The 24,183-nt window shown below is 34.7% G+C and overlaps 1 protein-coding gene and 1 long non-coding RNA gene across 2 annotated transcripts in view; one reads left to right on the plus strand and one right to left on the minus strand.

The window, feature by feature from the left end:
• LOC141384432 (uncharacterized) overlaps positions 1-17,807 on the plus strand; it is a 30,683-nt gene extending 12,876 nt beyond the window's left edge. The window contains exons 3-4 of the long non-coding RNA XR_012405411.1: positions 11,538-11,611; positions 16,037-17,807. This is a non-coding gene — a long non-coding RNA (uncharacterized lncRNA). The remainder of the gene's footprint in view (positions 1-11,537; positions 11,612-16,036) is intronic.
• The window catches only part of klf7a (Kruppel like factor 7a), a 96,214-nt gene continuing 78,072 nt past the window's right edge, over positions 6,042-24,183 (minus strand). The window contains exons 3-4 of the mRNA NM_001020643.2: positions 23,954-24,077; positions 6,042-13,311 (exon numbers count right to left, since the gene is read on the minus strand). Of these exons, the coding sequence (NP_001018479.2) occupies positions 13,260-13,311; positions 23,954-24,077 (176 nt within the window). The 3' untranslated portion in view covers positions 6,042-13,259. The remainder of the gene's footprint in view (positions 13,312-23,953; positions 24,078-24,183) is intronic.

Consider the following 24,183-nt stretch of genomic DNA (forward strand, 5'->3'; position numbering starts at 1 on the left):
TAAATTCACATACATTTTAATTAAATAAATATTAATGCTACATATATATATATATATATATATATATATATATATATATATATATATATATATATATATATATATATATATATATATATATATATATATATATATATATATAAACCTACATACTTTTTAATTAAATATTAATACTACAAATGGTGTGTATAAACATACATGCATTTTAATTATATAAATATTAATGCTAAAATTATCATATTTGAGCCTACATACATTTTAATTATATAAATATTTATGCTAAAAATATTATATATAAACCTACAAACATTTGTTTTAAATTTTAACTCTACACATAGTATATATAAACCAAAATGCATTTTAATTATATAAATATTAATGCTAAAAATATTGCATATAAGCCTACATACATTTTAATTAAATATTAATACTATAAATACTATATTTTGATCAAATTGCATTTTAATTGAATGAAAATGAACGCCAAAAAAGTAAATAATTATAAGCAATTTTTAAACTATAACAATAGCAATAATACAATACATATCTAAAACTGTAGCACTAATGATTTATATTGATCAAGTATTTATGAAATGTTATGTTTTACAGCAAATGATCACATCTTTTATATCAGATTAATGTATTTTAGTATAAGGAACACACTTTAAGACTGGTACAGATAAACTGAAAAGGTCTGTGTGACTCAAAATAAGCGTCTTCAGAGCACTATTAAAATAAACTGCAGAAGCGGGTATAGTGTTGTATCTGTTTGATGAGCTCATCTCTGTTTTCAGGCAGTGAAGCCCCAGAGCGCTCTCTCTCTCTTTCTCTCTGTGTGTCTGTCTCCCCATACTCTCTTGCTTCTAGGAAATATTCCCCCAGGATGCTCTTTGTTTAAAGCAAACAGGCAGAATCCAAGCCAAAAGCAGAACGTGAGCTCTTTAATTCATATACATGCACTGATCCTGATTCTGAGGCCAAGAGCTGAGTAAACCAACAATGCTGAGTGAATTTCTCACGTCCAACCAGCTGCGCTTTCAAAACTACAACAGAAGATTATTATTCATTACACACACACACACACACACACACACACACACACACACACACACACACACACACACACACACACACACACACACACTCACACACGCACACACACACACACACACACACAGATTATTGTATTTCGGCTTTAATTAAAATTTTCATGAAATTATGTTATCTAAAATTGAATACATATAAATCAAAAGATGATAATATAAATGCAGGACAGTTTTTTGTTTTGTACATTATGCCATAAAATGATTAAAATACTTGAATCCATTTATAATACATGAAATGATCATTCATAAATGTAATTAAAAGCAATTTAGTTGAACACAATTTGGCAAAAAAAATCCCATAATTTCTATTTTTATAAGCTAAATGAAACTAGAAGCTCGAAATTAAAAGCTAAACTACGTTAATTCATTCATTGAATTCATTCAAATGACTGATTCAGACATGAAGTAACCTAGCAGATACACAACGTCGTTATATGACGTTAATATTGGGTTAGATGTAGGTAGCCAGCGTCTAAGGATAATGTTATTTTGACGTCCAATAGCAGCGATAAATAAAGTTGATATTTGGTTTATTTTGTTTAGATTGTGTTTGAAAGTCAACAAAATCCAACATCCAGCTAACTATAAGCCAGTATAAGATTCTGACGGTATGAAAACCTTGGATATAAATATCACGATTTTGAGGTGTTGCGATTACAGCTCTAAAATATATTCTTTTTGAATGTCTGGGTAAATAACAACAACTTTTTTCCCTTTGAATACAACACATTTTAATTTGAGAAAAATTTAAAAGTATTTTGGAGCAGTAAACATGTTAGGCTAAATAATTCAAATAAACTATTAAATTCTGCTACCTTCATTTGTTTCAACAACACTGATTTCTTTACCATTTAAAACAGCATCTTCAGAGATCTTTTCTGCTGGAGATACAGCTGTCCTAAAAAAAAAAAAAAAAAAAAATATATATATATATATATATATATATATATATATATATATATATATATATATATATATATATATATATATATATATATATATATATATATATAAATTGCTTATACCTTAGGAACGGTATAGCAGAAAAGTTTGACGGATTTAAAACCTAGACTTTTCCAAACTGTGGTATTCCTTGAACACGGTGAAAGCCAGCATCATAAACCAACGTAAAATAGTGACATTTATCCGTCAGGTATGGCAACCAAAATCCAACGTCTGATAGACGTAGTGGTAACGTCCACACAACGTCATGCTGTAACATTATTAGACATTGATATTTTTTTGTTTTTAGATTGCATTGGAAAGTAATCAAAATGCAACATCTGTCCAACGTTGTTGACGTCAACCCAATTGTATTTTACAAACAAAATGCTCCGACGTTTGGATTCAACGTCGATCTGACGTCATATTGACGTCCTGTGCCTACGGGGAAATGGCTATCTTTGTGAATAAATCATTTATTCACACAATTTATTTGAAATGCAAATTTATTCAGAAATAAAGTGCCACAGCATGTTGATTGGAGGTGCACAATGATGTGATTATTCATAAATCTAATTCATAGTAGTAATTATAGTAACAAATGTTCATTTGAACACTTAAATTAGTTGATTATATTATATACAAATTATATTTTGAATGAATTAATAATAAAAAAAACTGTCAGTATGTGTTGTTAATTATCTAATATAAGTCACTGATTCATTCATTCATTCATTCATTCATTCATTCATTCAAATATTCAATTAATTAATTCATTCAAATGGCTGATTCGTTTGGGAGTGGATTAAATAGCTCTCTTTGTGAATGAATCAATGGATCACTGATTCACCCAATTTATTCGAAATGCAAATGTATTCAGAAATAACATTTTGCATTTTGGAGATGCACGATGATGTGATTATTCATATATCTAATTTATAGTAATAGTAACAAAAGTTCAGTCGAACACTTAAATTGGCTGTGTTTTCATTGGCAATATATATAAATATATATATATATATATATATATATTTTTTTTTTTTTTTTTTGGAGAAAGATTTATTTGTTTTATTTTGGCTAGAAAAAAAGCAGCTTTTTACTTTTTTTAAATTACAAAAAAAATTTTGGGACAAAATTATTAGCCTTTAAGCTATTTTTTTTTCTATATAGTCTACAGAACAAACTATCATTATAATTTGCCTAATTACCCTAACCTGCCTAGTCAACCTAATTAACCTAAATAAGCCTTTAAATGTCACTTTAAGCTGTATAGAAGTGTCTTGAAAAATATCTAGTTAAATATTATTTACTGTCATCATGGCAAAGATAAAATAAATCAGTTATTAGAAATGAGTTATTAAAACTATTATGTTCAGAAATGTGTTAAAATAATCTTCTCTTCGTTAAACAGAAATTAGGGAGAAAAAAATAAACAGGGGGGCTGATTATTCAGAGGGGCTAATTCTGATTTCAACTGTAAATATAAAATACATCTTATTACATATATTTCACAGTTCGAATGATTTCGTTCTAGTTCATTTATCATAGTAATGAGATTGTTTTGTTTGCTCACTGATAATGAGAACTGGGCTTGAAAATGAGCTTAATGAATCTAACACTGTAATGGTCCTAAAATAAAATTCATTCATCTCATCTCCCGTTTAATTTTAGGGGTGAAATACGAGCCGGACGTGGTCTTTTTTTTTTTTTTCTTTGGTGCGACTCACCCTTTAAGCTCAAGGAACGTCATATTCAGAGATATTTCTTTATTGCAAATGGATTCCCAGTCCCCAAAGCACTCCAGACATGAACCATCATGTCAGAATAATTGTAAAATGATAGGCAATAAGTCAGACAGATACAAGTGAATGAATCGTAAGATGAGGGTGCCCGTTTCAATTATGTACATTAGTTATAGATGAGGAACCTTTTGGGAATAACCCATACCGAATACATTTGCAGAATTAATACACTGTGCAAGGCCATTTTCTTGTACGTAATTGCACCCTAATTATCCATTAGTTATTGAATTACCATTTTATCTGTTTGTCACGGGCAAAGGCTTAATAAATGGAAGAGAAATCATCAAGTTGGTTATCAACGCTCCAGATTTGCAGCACAGCGAGTGAGAGAGAGAGAGAAAGAAAGAGAGAGAGAGAGAAAGAGAGAGAGAGAGAGGTTGAACTACAGTAGGAGAGAAAGCTGGAGATAGACAGAGAGAGATATAAAGAGGCAGAGATGGAGAGACATACATATATTCATGAGCATCTTCGGGCTGTAATTAAGAATCAAATAGCTACAAGGAAGCCATTAGTTTATTAAGTGTAAGAGACTGCGCAAGCTACCCAGAAGATTTTTGGCTTCTCTTCCTCTCTGATGATGGAAATTATTGAACAAATGATGTTGACTCCAAATGTTTTTTGGTTTTAATAATTTGTATGAGAAATAGAAATAATCAGTAGTGTGCTGTGAATTGGGGAGGCGAATTTTGAAGTTTGCTTAATTGTTTTAACAGAATCCAATCCAAAATAAATACTGTTATAAATATATTATAGCTTCATTTATTACATATGTTTATATTTGTTATATATTTTATACATGCGCACACACAATTCCCTATCTATCTATCTATCTATCTATCTATCTATCTATCTATCTATCTATCTATCTATCTATCTATCTATCTATCTATCTATCTATCTATCTATCTATCTATCTATCTATCTATCTATCTATCTATCTATCTATCTATCTACAGTATCTGTCTGTCTGTCTGTCTGTCTGTCTATCTGTCTGTCTATCTATTTATCTATTTATCTATTTATCTATCTATCTATCTATCTATCTATCTATCTATCTATCTATCTATCTATCTATCTATCTATCTATCTATCTATCTATCTATCTATCATCTATCATCTATCTATCTATCTATCTATCTATCATCTATCTATCTATCTATCATCTATCTGTCTGTCTGTCTGTCTGTCTGTCTGTCTGTCTGTCTGTCTGTCTGTCTGTCTATCTATCTATCTATCTATCTATCATAATATAAATAATATATATAATATATACTCTTTGGTTTTTATTAAATCATTTAATTTAAAACTCTAGCAGAAGACAGAGACAATAAACCTATTGCCAGGGCCAGACGGAATCTGCGGACGTTTTTTGCTATTTCTGCAGAGAATTTTGGTAAAAATCTGCGGATTTCTGCGGAATTATTTTGGGAGTATCCAGCGGAGTATCATAATTAAACCCTTAATATATTAAATAAAAAGTAATAAATTACTGAATAAAAACTGAATAAATTCAGATTTACACATTTACTCAAGTTAAAAAACAGAATTAATAATGGGCTAAAAATCTGCAGAAATCTGCCGAATTCTTTTTTTTTGGGGGGCTTTTTGCCTTTTTTTAGATAGGAGACAGGAAGCTAAGTGGGAGAGAGAGAGAGCGGGTAGGGAAATGTCGTCGAGCCGGGATTCGAACTTGCGACGCCCTGACGTGCTATTGCACCATATGTCGGCACGCTAACCACTAGGCTATTTCGCCGACAAAATCTGCGGAAATTCTGCGGAATTCTGCGCACGCAAATTCCATGTGGGCCTACCTATTGCATTCCTGAGCACTGGTAGATCTCAAAAGTGATGCGAATGCTATAGGCAGGGTCTCAACATCTTTGTCTTTTTCTCTGGGCGATACTTTCAAGCTGGTCAGGGCACGTGTAAAACCTTAGGATCTATTCAAGACCCTGAAACTAAACTTGTCAGGCCTATTTTCTATGCACTGCCCTTCCTAAAACATTTAACAGACAGGAGAACGCTGTACCAAAGGAGACTTGTAGACTTATTTAGACTTGCTAGATTTGTGTTCGAGTCATGTGGACTTCTCGAAGGTGCTGCATAACAACCCACACGTCTCAATAAAGAATTCCCAACACAAGACATTCAGCATTCCCCTCTAGAAATAACAAACAGATTACAGCATCAGTAAGATTCTACCATTTATTACACATAATGACATTCTTAAATAAAAATGCTTCACTTAACAGTTCTTGCATAGATATATTACAATACCAATTTAAAAAAGAATTATGAAACAAACCGGTAACAAAAATAAACTCTTTTCCTTTTTCCTTAATAAAGAACATTGTCATACTAACATCATATAATACAAATAATATATGCAAACACTTTTTACAGCAAATAAAACGAAAAATAAACAAATCAAAAAACAGCATAAATATAGGAGCAAAGTGGAAAGCATGAAATGCCCGCGAAAAGCAGAGGAATCGGATTTATCTTACAGCAGGAAGTGTGGAAAAAAAGCCTTTAACCGGAAAACTACGCTACGAGTGCAACAGACATTAGAAATCACTCTGTTTATCAGCTTCGTACAATCCATTTTAAAGCTTTTAGCACAGCGTTTTGAGCAATGGAAGAGTACAAAAAACAAAACGATGCTTCGAATGGGAGCGAACGGACGCCAGCTGCTAACGTAAATGTACTAATGCATCAATCCAAAAACAACGCACGGACCTAAAACAGACTAATCAGAGTTTCACAAGATATGAAATGCATTCAAACTCCTAATATAGTGTTTCCCTGCATGTTTAGTAGTGTCTCTGCTCGTGTCGGATTTGTTAATTGTACACCAAATGTAAAAATGTACCTGCAAGTGTGCATCGTAATTACAAATAATTGCATTATCCCACAGCAGAAAGGTCAGTAAGTTGTCGATTTTAAAAGCGGCGAACGCACACGCTTTATACACACTTGAGGGATGCTAAAAGACAGTGCACATAAAAATAGTAGACGACGAGCTTCTCTGCGGGGCTTCTGGAGTCCATTAAGACAAACACATTAGCTGGTTTTGACCAAGGTAACGTCCCTAATTGGTCCTGCTGGAGGATGTTAAAGAAGGATTTTTAGGAAAAAGGTGCACTTAAATTGAACAAATGGTCAAGTCCATGAGGGAAACTGTTAGAGAGCGTCGTATGTCATGATTCGTGGATTGCAATAACTTGACGAGCTCTAAGAGAATTTGAGCACAAGCACAAAAGTTTTGTATTCAGGTGCACTGCAGATCCTCACAAAACATGATGGTCAAAAAATGGCCAGGACATATCACACCCTAAAACTGGATATATTAGTCAATTAAAACTACAATTGTGACATTTATATTGCAATTAGTAACAGTTAAACAGGTTTTAGTTAGATATGGATGCTTGTTCCTGCTATATGTTGATAATAATATTAATAAAAACAGTCCCAAGTTCATGTTTTAGACCGAAAAATATACATTAAATTTACTACATTTTTAAAGGTAAGTGGTTCCAAACAACTGATTTAGGCTGAATTTTAACAAAAAATTGAACGTTACTACATTTAAATTTGTTTAAATTCAGTCCATATGAACTTTTTGCAACCACTTACCTTAAAAAGATGTAGTAAACGCAATTGTTTTCACTTCTAGTTTTTGAGATGAAATGTGATCCGAGCATATTCTTGCCATGTTTTGTGATATTCACTCATAACCTGTTTCTCGTATGTTTTATCCATCTAGGAGCATCACAGGAGCCCCTAAAATAAACACTTTCAATGAGCATCACCAGGCTTGATCACCTGTGTTACCTGCACTGTAAAAAAATCTGTTATTTATAAAAACGTAAATTAACGGCAGTTAAATTACAGTAACTTAACATGAAATTTAACGTAAAATACGTAATCATAAAATAACGTCAGTTAAATTACAGAAATTTAATGTAAAATAACAGACGGTAAATTACAGAAATTTAACGTAAAATATGTGAACATAAAATAATGACTGTTAAATGATAGAAATTTACCGTAAAATAACAGACAGTAAATTACAGAAATTTTTCATGAAATTTTATGTAAAATATGTAAACATAAAATAACGGCCATTAAATTACAGACATTTACCGTAAAATAACAGATGATAAATTACAGAATTTTTTCATGAAATTTAATGTAAAATATGTAAACATAAAATAACGGCCATTAAATTACAGAAATTTACCGTAAAATAACAGACGGTAAATTACAATTTTTTTTTTCATGAAATTCAATGTAAAATATGTAAACATAAAATAACGGCCATTTAATTACAGAAATATACCGTAAAATAACAGATGGTAAATTACAGAAATTTTTCATACAATTTTAATGTAAAATATGTAAAATACGCAAACATAAAATAACGGCTGTTAAATTACAGTAATTTACCATAAAATTAAATATATCGTAAAATTTTAATTTAAGAAAATTTCTGCAATTTAACATCTGTTATTTTAACGGTAAACGTCTGTAATTTAACAGCCGTTATTTTACATTTATTTTCTGGCATCTTAGCTGATGGAAAAAAAATAAATAACAGATTTTTTTTACAGTGTAGTGTTGGTTGTTTATGGAAATATTGGATTGTTTTTCCCAAAAATGTGGGACAGCATGATGCATATTATTGTTTGCATATCCCACGATCATGTTCTGATATAAATTTTGAACTACAAATTTTTACGGTATGTTGTAAACCTCCAGGTTGCAGTCTTAAAGGGCTGGTTCACCACAAATGGGAATTTCTCTCATTATTTTTTCACCCCCAACTTGTTTGCCCCAACCTATTCGAGTTTCCTCCTTTTGTTGATCACAAAAGAAGATATTTCGAAAAATGATGTAGCCATTGATTTTTATAGTAGGTTATTTTCCCTATTATGAGTGTCAGTTAGTTTCCATTCAATGATGTGGATTTAATCTATGTGCAAATTTGAAATATCGCATAAAACATATGCGAATGAAGCACCGTTTCCATCCAAAATGGTAACTTCCTGATAAACTGATGGCAAATAGCAAAGAGAAAATCTGAATTTTCTGCATTATTTTAGCCAATGTGAACTTTTTTCTTATGACACAGTAAGGGCCGGTGTCACAGACAAGGCTTAGTCTAAACCAGGATTAGATTTTAGTTCAATTAAGATTTTTAAATAACTTTAATAAACGTACACTACAAAAAACATTACTGTTTTGTATCTTGAGACAAAACAATAGTACTGACACATTTTGAGGTATACCAGTACAACTTGCTTTGTTACAATATCTCATACATGCATTTAACTCTAGGACTAGATTAAGCCTTGGGGTTATACTGGGGGTATATGTGCCTTAGAAAACGATAAAGTAAAAAAAATAAACATGCGTTGATTATTCGAGTCGTGAGACGGACTTTGGGAAGCTCTTGGAGGTAATACTAGTGTACCACTTTGATGATGGGCTTTAGCTGAGGGATATTAAAATTACAAAAACAACATTTTAGATATTTTACAATGTGCTCTGTCAACTAGTTTGTCCATTAATGACTATTTTTGTCATTGCAAGATCTATTAAAACAAAATCACATGACTTTTTTGATGCGCATGCTCTAGAATTTATTCAGTAAATGTGTTTCCATTCTACCCTTTGCACCTTTATGTGTTATCGAATAAAAAGTTTATCCTACTCAGTTTTTATGCACATTTTTAAAAATGTATGCATATCCTGGCATTTATATTAAGCATTTTTATGACACATTTCAAAATTAGATGTATGGTAACAAGGCTAATTGCTATTGTTCTTCAAAATATCTTCATTTGTGATCGACAGAAAAAAAAAACTCAAAGGTTTGAAACCACTTGAGGGTGAGTAAATGATGCATTAAATTAAATTTTTCGGTGAACCATCTCTTTAAATCTCTAAGAAAAGCAAGCTTCGTGCACTAGATTTTAGCTTGAAATGGTCTGTGCGACGGTCTCTTGAGGACAGGGGATGCGCGCGGCTCTGCTCTGGATTCCTGTGACCTTGTGTCTTTGTTATTTTTCATGGAGCTAATGTGGCCAGGGAGGGAAGTAAGCCGACACCCGGCTACACGGTCAAATTGACTGTGTCGGGCAGTTGCGATAAGATCTCCCGGTCAGCATAAGTGTGGAGTATGACCCCCAGTGTGGTCCTACTCCGTTACGCCCCATTGAGGGGGTGACCAGTGCCTGGAGAGCCGAATTCCATTCTCATTACCCATACTGCCATTCTGACAGACAAGGCCTCCCGTTGGTTCATGTCAGACAAGTGAGTGAAAAGGACAAGGAACTGACTGACAGTGTGAACAAGTCATAACAATCCTTGTCTAACACTTATTTCTGGATGAAAGGAGTAAAATCTGGAGATGTGGTTATAAAATGTCATAGAAAGAGATGATTTTTGCTGACTTGAATGTGTTAATATGTCAGATATGAACTGGAAATCTTGACAAAGTCTGATTTATGAGATATAAGCCAAACATTTTTGGAGTTATGAACTTGATTTTGGAGATTGTGAAACGATAAAACATGTGTATGTCATTTAAATTACATATATTTTTCCATTTTTAAGCATCTATTTTAGGGGTTTAGATGTAAAATGCATATTTATACACTATGGATAGTTTGCATTGGTTAAGGATTAATAAATCAAATCTAGGTGTGCTGTGCTCATTTTATAGATTTTTAGATCTGGGGCTCTGATCTGGGGCTCTAATAGACATCTAAAAATAGTTGTCTTGGCTAAAACAAGGCTAAACTTGGGCAGTCAGTGAAAATCTAATAGACCTCTAAGAATAGGCTAAAACTAGACTAGTCATTAAATTAGACAAACTTTATATTTGTAGTCCATTTGTAACATTAACATTTGTAGTGTATTCATTTCTGTCTATTTGATGACTAGTCTAGTTTTGGCTTAATCTTAGAAGTCTATTAAGATTTTCACTGACTGCCGAAATTTAGCCTTGTTTTAGCCAAGACGACTATGTTTAGATGTCTATTAGTCATCTATTAGACATCTTTTAAAAACAAAAAAATGCTTGCTGAGTTACACCACAATACACAAGACTGCTATAACAGGATCATATGAACAGTTATTCATCTTCATGTCATGTCCAAACCTCCTACACAATGCCATAAGACGTTAATACCAAAATTCAATGTCTAGCCAGCATCTAAGGACAACATTATTTTGAGGCCAAAAAAAGAAATAAAATGACGTTGATATTTGGTTGAATTTAGGTTGTGTCGGAAAGTGACCAAAATCCAACGTCTAGCCAACATCTTAAACCAACGTCATATTGATGTCAAAACCTGACATTTAGTTGTCAGGTGTGGCAACTAAAATCCATCGTCTGACGTCATGTTGGCACGTTCTGTGCCTGCTGGGCTTATGACTTTAGCAGAATGCTTGCTTCAAAAATTATCAGTCTATTATTATAGACTGATATAGCTTTGAAGATGCGCTGTAATGATAATTGCAAAAGGTTTTTGTTTTGTGTATTTTTTGGAATTGTGTCAAGTTTGAATATGTGGACGTTAAAATGAAGTTAAATTTGGAATATTTTCACATTTACTTTATCTTAGTGCTTTAATGCCAATTGTCAGACTTTGAAATCCCCCATTGTTTTTGATTGTAGGAAAAAAAGAGACATCATTCTTCAAAACGTCTTTTGTCTTGCACTGAAGAAAGAAGGTTTGGAGCGACACGAGGGTGAGTAAACAATGGCAGATTGTTCATTTTATGTGCGTTATTCCTTCATCAACGAGCCTTTGTGTAGATCTTTATGCATGAGCCACAGTAGGATCTATCGTGAGCAATGATTGCATAAGTGCAGGGCCGTCCACAATCATCCAACCTTACATTCACATCCCACACTTGATTGTACGCTGTAATTTAAACCTCACTTTTACTATACATTTTTTTTTTCACACTGTACAGTTGTTTTTACCGGGAACACTAAGCAGACAGATATGTAATGTGTAAGAAAAAGCCCATTACAAAGCCTAAACATGTAGATGCCACCTATAGGACCAGCGAAACACAAAACGCACACTATTTTTTTTTTTCAATTTATGATGCTTTGTACCATCCAAACTAAAATAACAGATGGGAAGTGTCTGTCCGGACAGTTTTTCGGGACGTACTACACAACCTAAACTTTTCTGATCGCAAATCTTGCCTTGAATGGTGGAAGTCATTATTTTGTTGTGAAGTCCGCAGATAAACCATGGTGCTTTTCTCATTTCATGCTAGTCCTAGAAATCCCGAAGAAACCCAAGTTTATGGGGGAACATTTCATGGGTTATAAATAATGTTGAGGAATGCTCAAAACGTGTGCAACAACAACATTGCTTTTTTCTTTTTTTCTTTTTTGCCACTAAAAGTTTGCGTTTCTAAAGAAATGAAGTCCACCTCAGATGCGGTCTGTGCCAGTGTAGAATCCACTACTTTTCGCTTGTGCATATGGCAGTTTTTCTTTCTTTTTTGGTCCATTTTTGTTTCTTTTTCTATTTTGTACACATCCACAGGAGAAAAGCAAAAAAAGAAGTCTTCTGAATTATATAACATAGTCATCATTCAAAAAGATCTCTTCCTTGATTTTTTTTTCTTTATAAAAAGTCTCAAAGTGTCGCTGCGCAGCGGTTGGTTGGTTAGTTGGCAGGGAGGGATGTGAAAGAGAGAGATTTGTCCATCTATGAAGAAGGTAAGAGCGTTTCTTTCACTCCTCCGGTCAAATACACATATAAAAGCGATTCATCTTGGTCGCCTTTTGAAATCCAGATTTCTCCAGATGGACATTCCACTTTAGATCTTGGCGGGATCAAAGCAGAAGGATAATCCTTGCTCAAAATGAAACAAACAAACAAAAATCCATCTCTTTGGATTGACGTCCTATCGCTACGATATTCTCCAAAGGAGATGCATTCACGTCCTGCACGGTGCAGCAAATTAAATCTGGAGCAACAATAGCTTTTGTCTGTGACAATATGCGCAAGATGTCTAAGTAACATTGGCAAAATCTTTAATGGGTCTTGGAGAGCGCATTATTCGTAACTAAATCAAGTCATTGATGTTGTGAGTACCAACTGAAGCACATTGACATGAGCTGTCATAACACCTTCTCAGATCTGTAGACCGCAGAATGTACATCCTCATGGTCAGATGTGACTTGCATCTCGCCGATCAAACCTCAAGACCTGGTGTAAGTTCAGCTCTTGCTGGTTGTTTCCACACCGGGGTCTCCCTCCAGTGGGATGAGCCAACGGCCTGAGTGGTATTCGGCTCTTTCCCATAATCCCCCTCTTTCTCTCCCTCGGCCTTCTCTCTGTCTCTTCCTCCCGCCTCCTCCTCTTCCTCCTCAGACGTGCCTCTTCATGTGCAGTGCCAAGTGATCGGATCGAGAGAAACACCTGAAGGGAGAGAGGGAAAAAGAACTGATTAGGGAACCTGACTGAAATCTGATCTTTATGGATCGTCTATCAATATTTCATTAGGGTTTGAAAAATGATGTGGGTTTGATTCTGTGAGCATCATCCTGATATTATCTGATGACGCACATAAAACAGATGGGTTGGAAGAGAAAGGAAGATTATTCTGTCCCCCAGTATGGTCTCTAAAGAAATTATGGAAGCATTTTATTTTACAGTTCCGATTCTTTAAATGTGCATACTAAAGCGCCATTTGCCATTAGCCTAGAGTTCTGTCTGATATTAAAATTAGTCTAAAGCGCCATTTACTGTTAAAAACTATGCTCAGAATCAATTCAAGGCAGAATAGCAATGTGTTTGGAGCTTGATCTGCTTTTACTAGCCTAGAGTGTGATCTACTGTTTAAAACTAGCCTAGAGTGCTGTCTGCTATTAAAACTAACCTAGCGCGCCATCTACTGTTTAAAATTTGCCTAGAGCGCCATCTGCTGTTAAAACTATGCTCAGAATCCATTCAAGACAGAACAGCAATGTGTTTGGAGCTTGATATGCTGCTAAAAACTAGCATAGAGCGCCATCTACTGTTCAAAACTAGCCTAGAGCGCCATCTGCTGTTATTAGCTAGTCTAGTGCGCAATTTGCTGTTAAAAACTGTGCTCAAAATCAATTCAAGACAGAATAACAATATTTTTTGAGCTTGCTCTGCTGTTAAAAACTAGCCTAGAGCGCCATCTACTTTTCAAAACTAGTCTAGAGTGCCGTCTGCTATTAAAATTAGTCTAGAGCGCCATTTACTGGAAAAAACTATGCTCAGAATCCATTCAAAACAGAATAGCAATGTGTTTGAGCTTGATCTGGTCTTAAAAACTAGCCTAGAGCGACATCTACTGTTCAAAACTAGCCTAGAGTGATGTCTGATATTAAAACTAGTCTAAAGTGTCATTTACTGTTAAAAACTATGCTCCGTATCAATTCAAGACAGAATAGCAATGTGCTTTGAGCTTGCTCTGCTGTTAATAACTAGCCTAGAGCACCATCTACGGTTCAAAACTAGCCCAGTGCGCCATCTGCTATTAAAACTAACCAACAGTGCCATCTACTGTTTAAAATTAACCTAGAGCACCATATGCTGTTAAAAACTAGTCTAGAGTGCCATTTGCTATGCTCATAACTCATTGCTATTCTGTACTGAATTGACTCAAAGCATAGCGAATGGTGCTCTAGACTAGTTTTTAACAGCAGATCAAGCACAAAACACATCGATAGTCTGTCTTGAATCGATTCTGAGCATAGTTTTTAACAGCAAATGGCGCTCTAGACTAGTTTTTACTAGCTGATGGCACTCTAGGCTAATTTTAAATGGCAGACGGTGCTCTAGGCTAGTTTTTAAGACCAGATCAAGCTCAAAACACAATGTTATTCTGTCTTGAATTGATTCTGAGATTGATCTACTGTTAAAAACTAGTCTAGAGCACCATCTACTGTTCAAAATTAGCCTAGTGCACCATCTGCATTATTTGCTGTTAAAAACTACGCTTAGAATCAAGTTAAGACAGAATAGCAATGGGTTATGAGCTTGATCTGGCTTTAAAAACTAGCCTAGAGCACCATCTACTGTTCAAAACTAGTCTAGTGCGCTGTCTGCTATTAAAACTAACTTAGACCGCCATCCACTGTTAGAAAGTAGTCTAGAGCACCATTTGCTATTAACTATGCTCAGAATCAATATAAGATAGAATAGGTTTAAAAAACTAGCCTAGAGCATCATCTACTGTTCAAAACTAGCCTAGATCACCGCCTGCTGAGCGTCATCTACTGTTTAAAATCAGCCTAGACCACAACCTACTGTTCAAAACTTGCCTAGAGCACTGTCTGCTGTTAAAAACGATGCCCAGAATTGATTCAAGACAGAATAGCAATGCATTTTAAAAGTCACAGAATCAATTTTGCCACAGCTCTAGATGTCGAGTGCTGTGCAGTCAGTTTATAGACCTGTACAAGTACTTGACAACTAACAACTGTGGACTAAAGGACCATCTCTAAATAAATGTATAGTGTTTTTATTATTATTTTTTTTTATTTTTTACAAAGTGACAGCACCAACTACTGGCTTGGCATGCATAATACAGCAGTTGTTTTTGCAGATCTATGTAAACAGGGATTATTTTGACATCATTGTCCCCCATAGGCCAAACTTTTTAAAAACATAAAGCAAAAACTTTTCAATTTTAATCATTCATTAATTAATTTTCTTGTCAGCTTAGTCCCTTTAATAATTCGGGGTCGCCACAGCGGAATGAACCGGCAACTTATCCTGCAAGTTTTTACGCAGCGGATGCCCTTCCAGCCACAACCCATCTCTGGGAATCATCCACACACACATTCACACACACTACGGACAATTTAGTCTACCCAATTCACTTGTACCGCATGTCTTTGGACTGTGGGGGTAACCGGAGCACCCGGAGGAAACCCACGCGAAGGCAGGGAGAACATGCAAACTCCACACAGAAACGCCAACTGAGCCGAGGTTCAAACCAGCGACCTTCTTGCTGTGAGGCGACAGCACTACCTACTGCGCCACTGCCTCGCCAATTCAATTTTAATCATCACTGTTGTAAATGTTCACAAAATCTAAAACCGGTATAAACCAGACTAGTTTATTAGAGCATCTTGATCGATCCCTCAGACATATGCTTTCATGCTAGGTCTCACCTGTCCTGGAACAGCAAGGAGAGAAACATGAATTGGGAAATCAAGGGGTGTGTTTTTTGGCTGAGTCGGACAGATGGCAGATCAAGCCACTGCCAGGAGGCACCAAACCAGCTGGTGTGACTCCACCCTCTTCCACACCCCCACCCCGCTGTCCTAACGGGGGGTCCGGACACGGTCGGGACGGATTAAGAAGAGGCCTGAGGGCCGTGGCTACAGGTCTAGTGTCTCGCTGTACTGTATTTACTGTTCAGTCGAGACTGGGAGCCCCGCCGCATGCTGCTCACCGCTGTTCCAGTCAACTCTATCATTGTAATGGTAATCCGGGGCTCCCTTGACATCGGCAGAATGGATTCCCCAAGGTGTACAAGCAGCCAGGATGACAAGAGAGGGAGGAGCTGAGCTCAAAGTGAGATGCGCAAGCCTAACAAGCATGAAGGACCTATTTATACATCAAAGCGAAGACGAGTTAAGATTCACTTCAAAGGTGGAAGCTCTTGGTCAATACCAGGAGGCAATTGTCTCCAAGGCACTGCACCCAAATTGAAAATGTTCTGAGAGAAAGCACAGATCTACTTGCTTGGCTTTGTACGCCAATTGAAATGCATACTTGATGTTTTATGTAATAAAAAGTCCTTCCGTGTAATGTATGTTGGAACATTTAGAGAGCTCCAGCATGCATTTGCATAGATTAGAGCTTCAGCGTGAAGTGTAGTCTTGCAGTTTTGTAATGTCTAAGCCTGTGCTGTTATTGTTAGAATAAAGGTGACACCAAAAAGCCACCTAAATACTTGAATCTTAAAACAACCATCTTTAAATGTTGCTCATTTGGCATTCCAAAGTCATGTTCATCCAAGCGATTCAGTCGATTCAGATGGCTCACATTAACATATCATTTTAGAACAAAGAGCCACTGATTCATTTAATTCCCAGCATGGATTTTTAAAAATATATTTTGTAAAATATTTATGACTTTGAACTTAATATTAGACACTTATTCAACTGCTTATTGGCCAATATAATGGAAAAGTACTACATTTGTGCATGAAGACATTATCAAGATGATCTGCTGAAGGTTCGACCCTCAGAATGGGAAAGAAAGATGATTTGAGTGACTTAGAGTGTGGCGTGATTGATGATGCCAGATGAGCTGGTCTGAGTATTTCAATAACTGTTGATCTTCTGGCATATTCAAGCACAACCATCCTTAGGGTTTACAGAAAATGGTCAAGGAAAGAGAACGTATACTCTAAGTGACAGTTCTGTGGTCAAAAATGTGTTGTTGATGCCAGAGGTCAAAGGAGAATGACCAGACGGATTTGAGCTGATAGAAAGGCAATGCACTCAAATAACCACATGATAAATCCGATGTCTGCGAAAGAGCATCTCTGAACACTCAAAACATCAAATGTTGAAGAAGATACACTCTAAAAAATGCTGGCTTGTTGTGAGTCAATGTTGGGTCAAATATAAAGTAGACTACTAAACTTATTTTTTCAGGTCAGTTTTACAGTGGAACTAACAGAATTCTATAACTACTAGTGTGACAATATACGGTTTGTCTGACTGTTATCATATTGTCATGTCATATTTACAATCAAATCTTCAATTGAGACTAAAATTAACTTTTGAATATATGTCGTTATATTTTAAGAATTCGTTACCTTTTAAAATATAATATTTTTCATAGTACAATTCAATTCAATTCAGCTTTATTTGTATAGCGCTTTACAATGTAGATTGTGTCAAAGCAGCTTCACATAAATGGTCATAGTAACTGGAACAGTGTAGTTCAGTTTTTTAGTGTTTAAGTTCAGTTTAGCTCAGTTCAGTGTGATTTAATCATTACTGAGAGTTCAAACACTGAAGAGCAAATTCATGCGTAGCTCTACCAAGTACAGTCTGTAATTGTGTATAAGTTATATACTACCCACTTTGTCCAGCAAGCAGGAGAGTAATGTTTTTTGCACTGAATATGTTGTTTTGAAAGATGTCTGATGTAAAGTTATGTTTTTGTTATCATTTTTTTAAACAGAAAGGTGCTAGGCATTTATTGGCAAGGCGCCTGCCTGTTTTTTCATGGGTTTTTTTGTTTTTTCTGAATGCTACAAGTAGCTAAATCTCACTCATTCAGAGGCGGGAACCGGCAGATATGCAACAATTTAATCATAAGGTAAACACCAAGCAAAAGTTTGAGCTAGAGACTCGTCACTTGTCAGTCGCTCGACAATTGCTCCATCAGGCTCTCAGCACTGCTCACACTCATCACTGCTAAGAAGCCAACCAATCACAGAGCTTGCACTATTGCAGTTAAATGATTTGAGAGGCGCGTGTCGGCGTCGGCCACGTAGAGGGGTATTTGACCGCGTGAAGGCTGCGCCGTACCATATGCGTGTGTTGACTAGGTTTGGGTCGATAGACAATGTCATCGTCCATCGTCGATAGCCAATAGACGTCACGATGCTGAGCTGGCATCTCGATTCTCCACCCTGCCCCCTTTCGCGAACCCACTAGTGAAAAATACACACTTAGGACCAGTTTACACTAATACAGCTTAGTTTTAAAATGGTATTTAGGACGAAAACGATCCACATCCACACTGGCGTTACATCTAGCATTTCTGAATAACCTTCGTCCACACTATACGAACATCACGTGGCCACATACACTGTCATGTGCTCGTCTGAGCTCCAGCTCAACGGATGCTTTAAGCAGTGCACTTCGGACAGTTTATCAAGGATGTACCGCTGAATCATGTCCCACTGTAGTTGTTAAATGTGATATTTAATTCATCTTGTCCCTTTCTAATGACTCTTCTGTCTTTTGAATCTGTCAGGTAATGTGTCACAGAGTCAGTACACTGCTTCAATCTTTCACTTTCAGGCTTGTACTTAGTAATTTTAGCGAAAACCTAAGACACTTTTGGTTGGTTCCTGTTGGTTTTGCACCTTTTTTTACCACCCCAGCTTGTCAACCCCATTATAACGACACAGATCATTCTGCCTATTCACGCCAGAGTCCTGCTGAAAAAGTGATTGACAGGTGGTAATTTGTGTTTAACTTATTTTTATTTATCTATGATTTGTTTATGGGTAAAACAAAGACCATGCAAGTCAGGTAATTGAACGATAAGCTACAAATAATTAATTTGTCATTAAATAATTAATTATTCATGAATATTTAATTCATCAACGCCTATGACGACGATGCCATCGTCAATCGTGATGTTTCACATTAGACATTGTACGATGCAAAATTGGTTGAAATCACCCAACCCTAGTGTTGACGCAGAAGTATAAATCAGCCATAAGGCCAATTTTGCTTGCCTAATTCACCTATAGCGTATGTGTTTCGTACTGTGGGGGAAACTGAAGGACCCAGAGGAAACCCACGCCAACATGGAAAGAAAATGCAAACCATACACAGAAATGCAAACTGGACTCAAACCAGTTATGTTGCAAGGCCACAGTGCTAACCACTGAGCCACCGTGCCGCCTATTCTCAGAACTCAAGAAGTTTTATAGTTGTTATAACATAACAATGTTAGAAACTGACACACATTTAGAAAAAGTCAGGATATACTATAGCTATATAGGTTTTATTTTAACAGCATAGTTAAATTACAAATAAATTAAAACTACCATGTGAATGTTTTTTATGTTATATTTCACTTTTAACCCAATGTTGTATTTGTCCATATTGACCCAATGAGTTTAGAGTGTACTTCTGCCAGACGAGAAGAGCAAACTGAGACTGTACTTCTGATGAGTCTTAATATCTGCTGCAACATTCAGATGGTGGAATCAGAATTTGTTGTAAACAACATAAAAGCCTGGATCCATCCTGTTTTGTATCAGTGGTTCTGGCCGCTGTTGGGGCTGTAATGGTGTGGAGGAGATTTTCCTGGCACACTTTGAGCCCCTTAGTACCAACTGAGCATCCTTTAAACACCACAGTCTACCTGAACATTGCTGCTGACCATCCCTTTATGACCACAGCGTGTCCATCTCATGACGGCTACTTCTAGTAGGATAATGTGCCATTCCACAAAGCCCAAATTATCTATAACTGGTTTCTTGAACATGACAGTGAGCTCATAATACTCAAATGGCTCCACAGTCACCAGATCTCAATCCAATAATGCACATTTGGGATGTGCTGGAACAGAAGATTCACTCCATGAATGTGCAGCTGATAAAACTGCAGTGACATTATGATGTCAAGTCTATATGGAGCGAAATGCTTGCAGAAGGTAGTCCTAAAGGAAAAAGCAGTACTAACATGGTCCATTGAGGTACTGGCAATGTGTATTTAGTGAGGGATAACAACTAAAAATGTACAGTAGTCATTTAATAAAGTCAAATTTTATTCATTACATTCAATGATAAAACTAGAGTAAAGACCAGACTGACTTATATTTTCATTTACTTGACCATCAAAATAAGCTGCAATCCGCACCCTGGTTACACCCCTACTCTTTACGAGAAGTGCCATGGGATTTTTTTATGATCACAGAGAGTCAGAACCTCGATTTACCGTCTTATACAAAAGACTGCGTTCACTGATGGTATCGTGTCCCCTTCACTTTACTGGGGCATTAGGACTCACACAGACTACAGGTTGAGCGCCCCCTGTTGTCCTTACTAATTCCACTTCCAACAGCAACCTAGCTTTCTCATGTGGTCTCCCATCAGGTACCAGGCTTCAGTGAGTAATCAGTCTTGGGGTGCAGGATGATATGGCAGTGTATAGAGAGAATCAAGTCAGTAAAACAACAGTAAGCTCTATACTGTAGTACTATAATTTACACTAACCCAGGTTACAGATCACTTCAAACTAAAAAGTCAATAAAAGTCACTTTTCCAGACATTTCACCATCAAAAAATGTTGGATAAAAAGAAATCAAAGTCCCATAATGCAATTCGAAAGCATAAATAACTAAAATAAAATAAAAACCTTAATCACGAAATATGGAAAGCTGTTAATTTACAGATATTTTTTTACAGTGTAGTTTCAAAGTAATGTGAAAAATGAGGCCAGCAACTCTACACGTCACTCACCATGTTCAATTCTAAAGCTTATTTACAAGATCTGGCGAATACAGAGAAAGCATTGTCTGAAATAGCAGATGTTTCTTATCATAAAGCCACATCTACTGGCACAGGTGACAGGTGGACCATCTTAGATACAGATTTGAAAATGAAAATATTTCAGACTATTCATCACATTTTTACACCCAGGGCACCTGTGTTGGATCTTGCCATTAAAAATAATGTTAAAGATATAAATCAGGTTACACAAAACGCTGACCAAGAATTCCCATAATCCCTACAAGGTGCTAGAACTAAATGAGGCTTAGTGAGAATTAAACGAGGCTGATTTATTAGTAATACACTGCAAAAAATGCTTTTCTTACTTAAATTTTTTTGTCTTCTTATCAAAAAGTTCTTAAATCAAGAAGCATTTTCTAGACAAGCAAAACATATTGTCTTGTTTTCAGAAATAATATGCCGATATTAAGGGTGCTTTCACATCGGTTGTTAGCTTAATTTGGTCCGGACCAAGGGCAATAAATGATACATTGTTGCATTTTCTGCCGTCTTTGGGTTGTTTTCACACCACACTGCTGGCTTTGGTCTGAACCAGTTGAAAAGAACCAAAATGCACTCATCTGACAAAATCCACATCTCTCATTGGCCAGATGTTGTTGAACATAGTTCCTAAACTGCTTATCGATTGGTCTGAATTCATGTGCGGGAAAATGTCAATGAACAAGTAAACAAACCGGCAGACACAAAATCTCGCTTTTTACTATGGAGGGATGACTGCGCTGACTGATTGTATCCCTGCTTTAGACAAGCTATACATTTCAAGAATGAAGTGCGGCCGCGGCTGGAAAGCAATGTTTTAATGCATCGCACGTCACTTCAGGAGGAGGCGTGAATTAATTTAGCTAAACTGCGACATGGTCATCTTGCAGGAATATTACCAACGATCCATCAGGTAGTGTTTTTCCCTCTCTCTATTGGTAAAGCGCTGTCAACAAATATTTTTACTCCATATCCCATAATGCACAGCGAATCGGCCTACGGCAGCAGGATTAGTCCAAAAGGTGCAGTACTTTTTTGCGGTTGGGTCTGTTTTAGTTCGGATCATATTCTCACCACAAACGAACCGCTCCTGGGTTTGTTTGAAACCGTATTGAGACCACCTCTTCAAACAGGTCTCGGTACGCTTTTTTGGTCCGCTTGAGTACGATCTGCCCAAACGAACAGCACCAAGAGGTAAATTAACTCTAGTGCGATTCAATCAAACTAAATAAGGCAGGTGTGAAAGCACTCTAAGTGAGTTTTTTTTCTTAAAACAAGCAAAATAATCTACCAATGGGGTAAGCAAAATAATCTTGTTTTTTCCTTTTTACATAAGAGTAGTTTGCTGGAATAAAAGCAGTTTTTAATTTTTTATATTATTAGCCCCCTTAAGATTTTTTTCTTCCAATTGGCTAAAGAGCAAACTACTGTTGTCCAATGACTAGCCTATATAACCAAAAAACCTTGTAAAGCCTTTGCATTGCACTGTAACCCTTTCACATGTATAATCACACTGGTGTGATTAGAAAGTTAAGAGCACATGTCATCAATATACAAACAACAACAATAATAATAATAATAAAATAATAATATTAATAATATAATAATAAGAATAATAATATAATATAATGTAATATAATATAAAAGAAGAAATACCAATAATATAATAATTTAATAACTAAAAAGACTTAATATAACAATAATAACAATACTAATAATAATATTAAAATATAATAATATTAATATATAATAATATTAAAATATAATAATATATAAATAATATAATATAATATAATATACTAGTAATTAATATAATAATAATAATAATATAATTAATAATAATATATAATATAATATAATAATAGTAATAATAATAATATTTAATAACAAAATTATTTATAATAATAATATTATTATATAAGACTAATAATAATAATAATAATAATAATAATAATAATAATATTAATAATAATAACAACCATAATATTAATAATAATAATAATATAATATATTGTAATATAATATTGAAGTAATACCAATAATAAAATAATATAATAACTAATATAATAACTAATAATAATAATAATAATATTAATAATAATAATAACAATAATAAAATACAATAATATAATATTATATTATATTATATAATAATACAATAATAGTAATATAAATAATAATAATATTTATAATAAAATAATAATATAATATTAAATAATAATATTGAAATATAATATAATATAAAATAATATAATAATAGTAATTATAATAATAATTATAAAATAATAATATAATAAATAATATAAATAATAATACTACTAATAATAAATAATAATATTAAAATATAATAACATAAAATAATATAAAATAATATAATATAATGTAATCTAGTAATATTAATAAAAATTTATATTTTATCATATTAATAATAATAATAATAATAATGATAAAAACAATATGTACTGCTATCATGGCTAAGACAAAAAAAAGAGTAAATTAGAAATAGTTATTTCTAGTTAATTAGTTATGTTAAAAATGTGTTGAAAAAATCTACTCTGGTAAACAGCACTTAGGAAATATAAATGTAATACATTACTTTTAATAAAAATTATTTTCATAATAAAAAAAAATGCTTTTTCACTGGAGGGCAGATCATTGTGTCTTCATCTCTGTATTGCACATAATAAGAATAAAAAAGGTTTAATATAGAAAACAATAAACACATGTCATTTGTTTACACATTATATGAATTGTAGCAATGCTTAATAGTGCACCATTAGTAGTAGGAGCCACAAGACAATTATCTGCTGTTTTGACTCTCACCTGTCGCAGTGATTGCACTTAAAAGGCTTGGCGCCGGTGTGTTTGCGGTAGTGCCTCGTCAACTCGTCACTTCTTGCGAACCGCCATTCACAGCCTTCCCATGAGCACTTGTACGGCTTCTCCCCTGGTACAGACACACAAACACACACACCTGATTAAAAACTCTCTTTCTTTCTCAAGGGGCCTGGAAAATCCACGCCTCTGTCCAGCCAGCCGTCTAATTCATTTGT

The sequence above is a fragment of the Danio rerio genome, chromosome 1 (genome assembly GCF_049306965.1).
Source record: "Danio rerio strain Tuebingen ecotype United States chromosome 1, GRCz12tu, whole genome shotgun sequence".
Classification (NCBI taxonomy): Eukaryota; Metazoa; Chordata; class Actinopteri; order Cypriniformes; family Danionidae; genus Danio; species Danio rerio.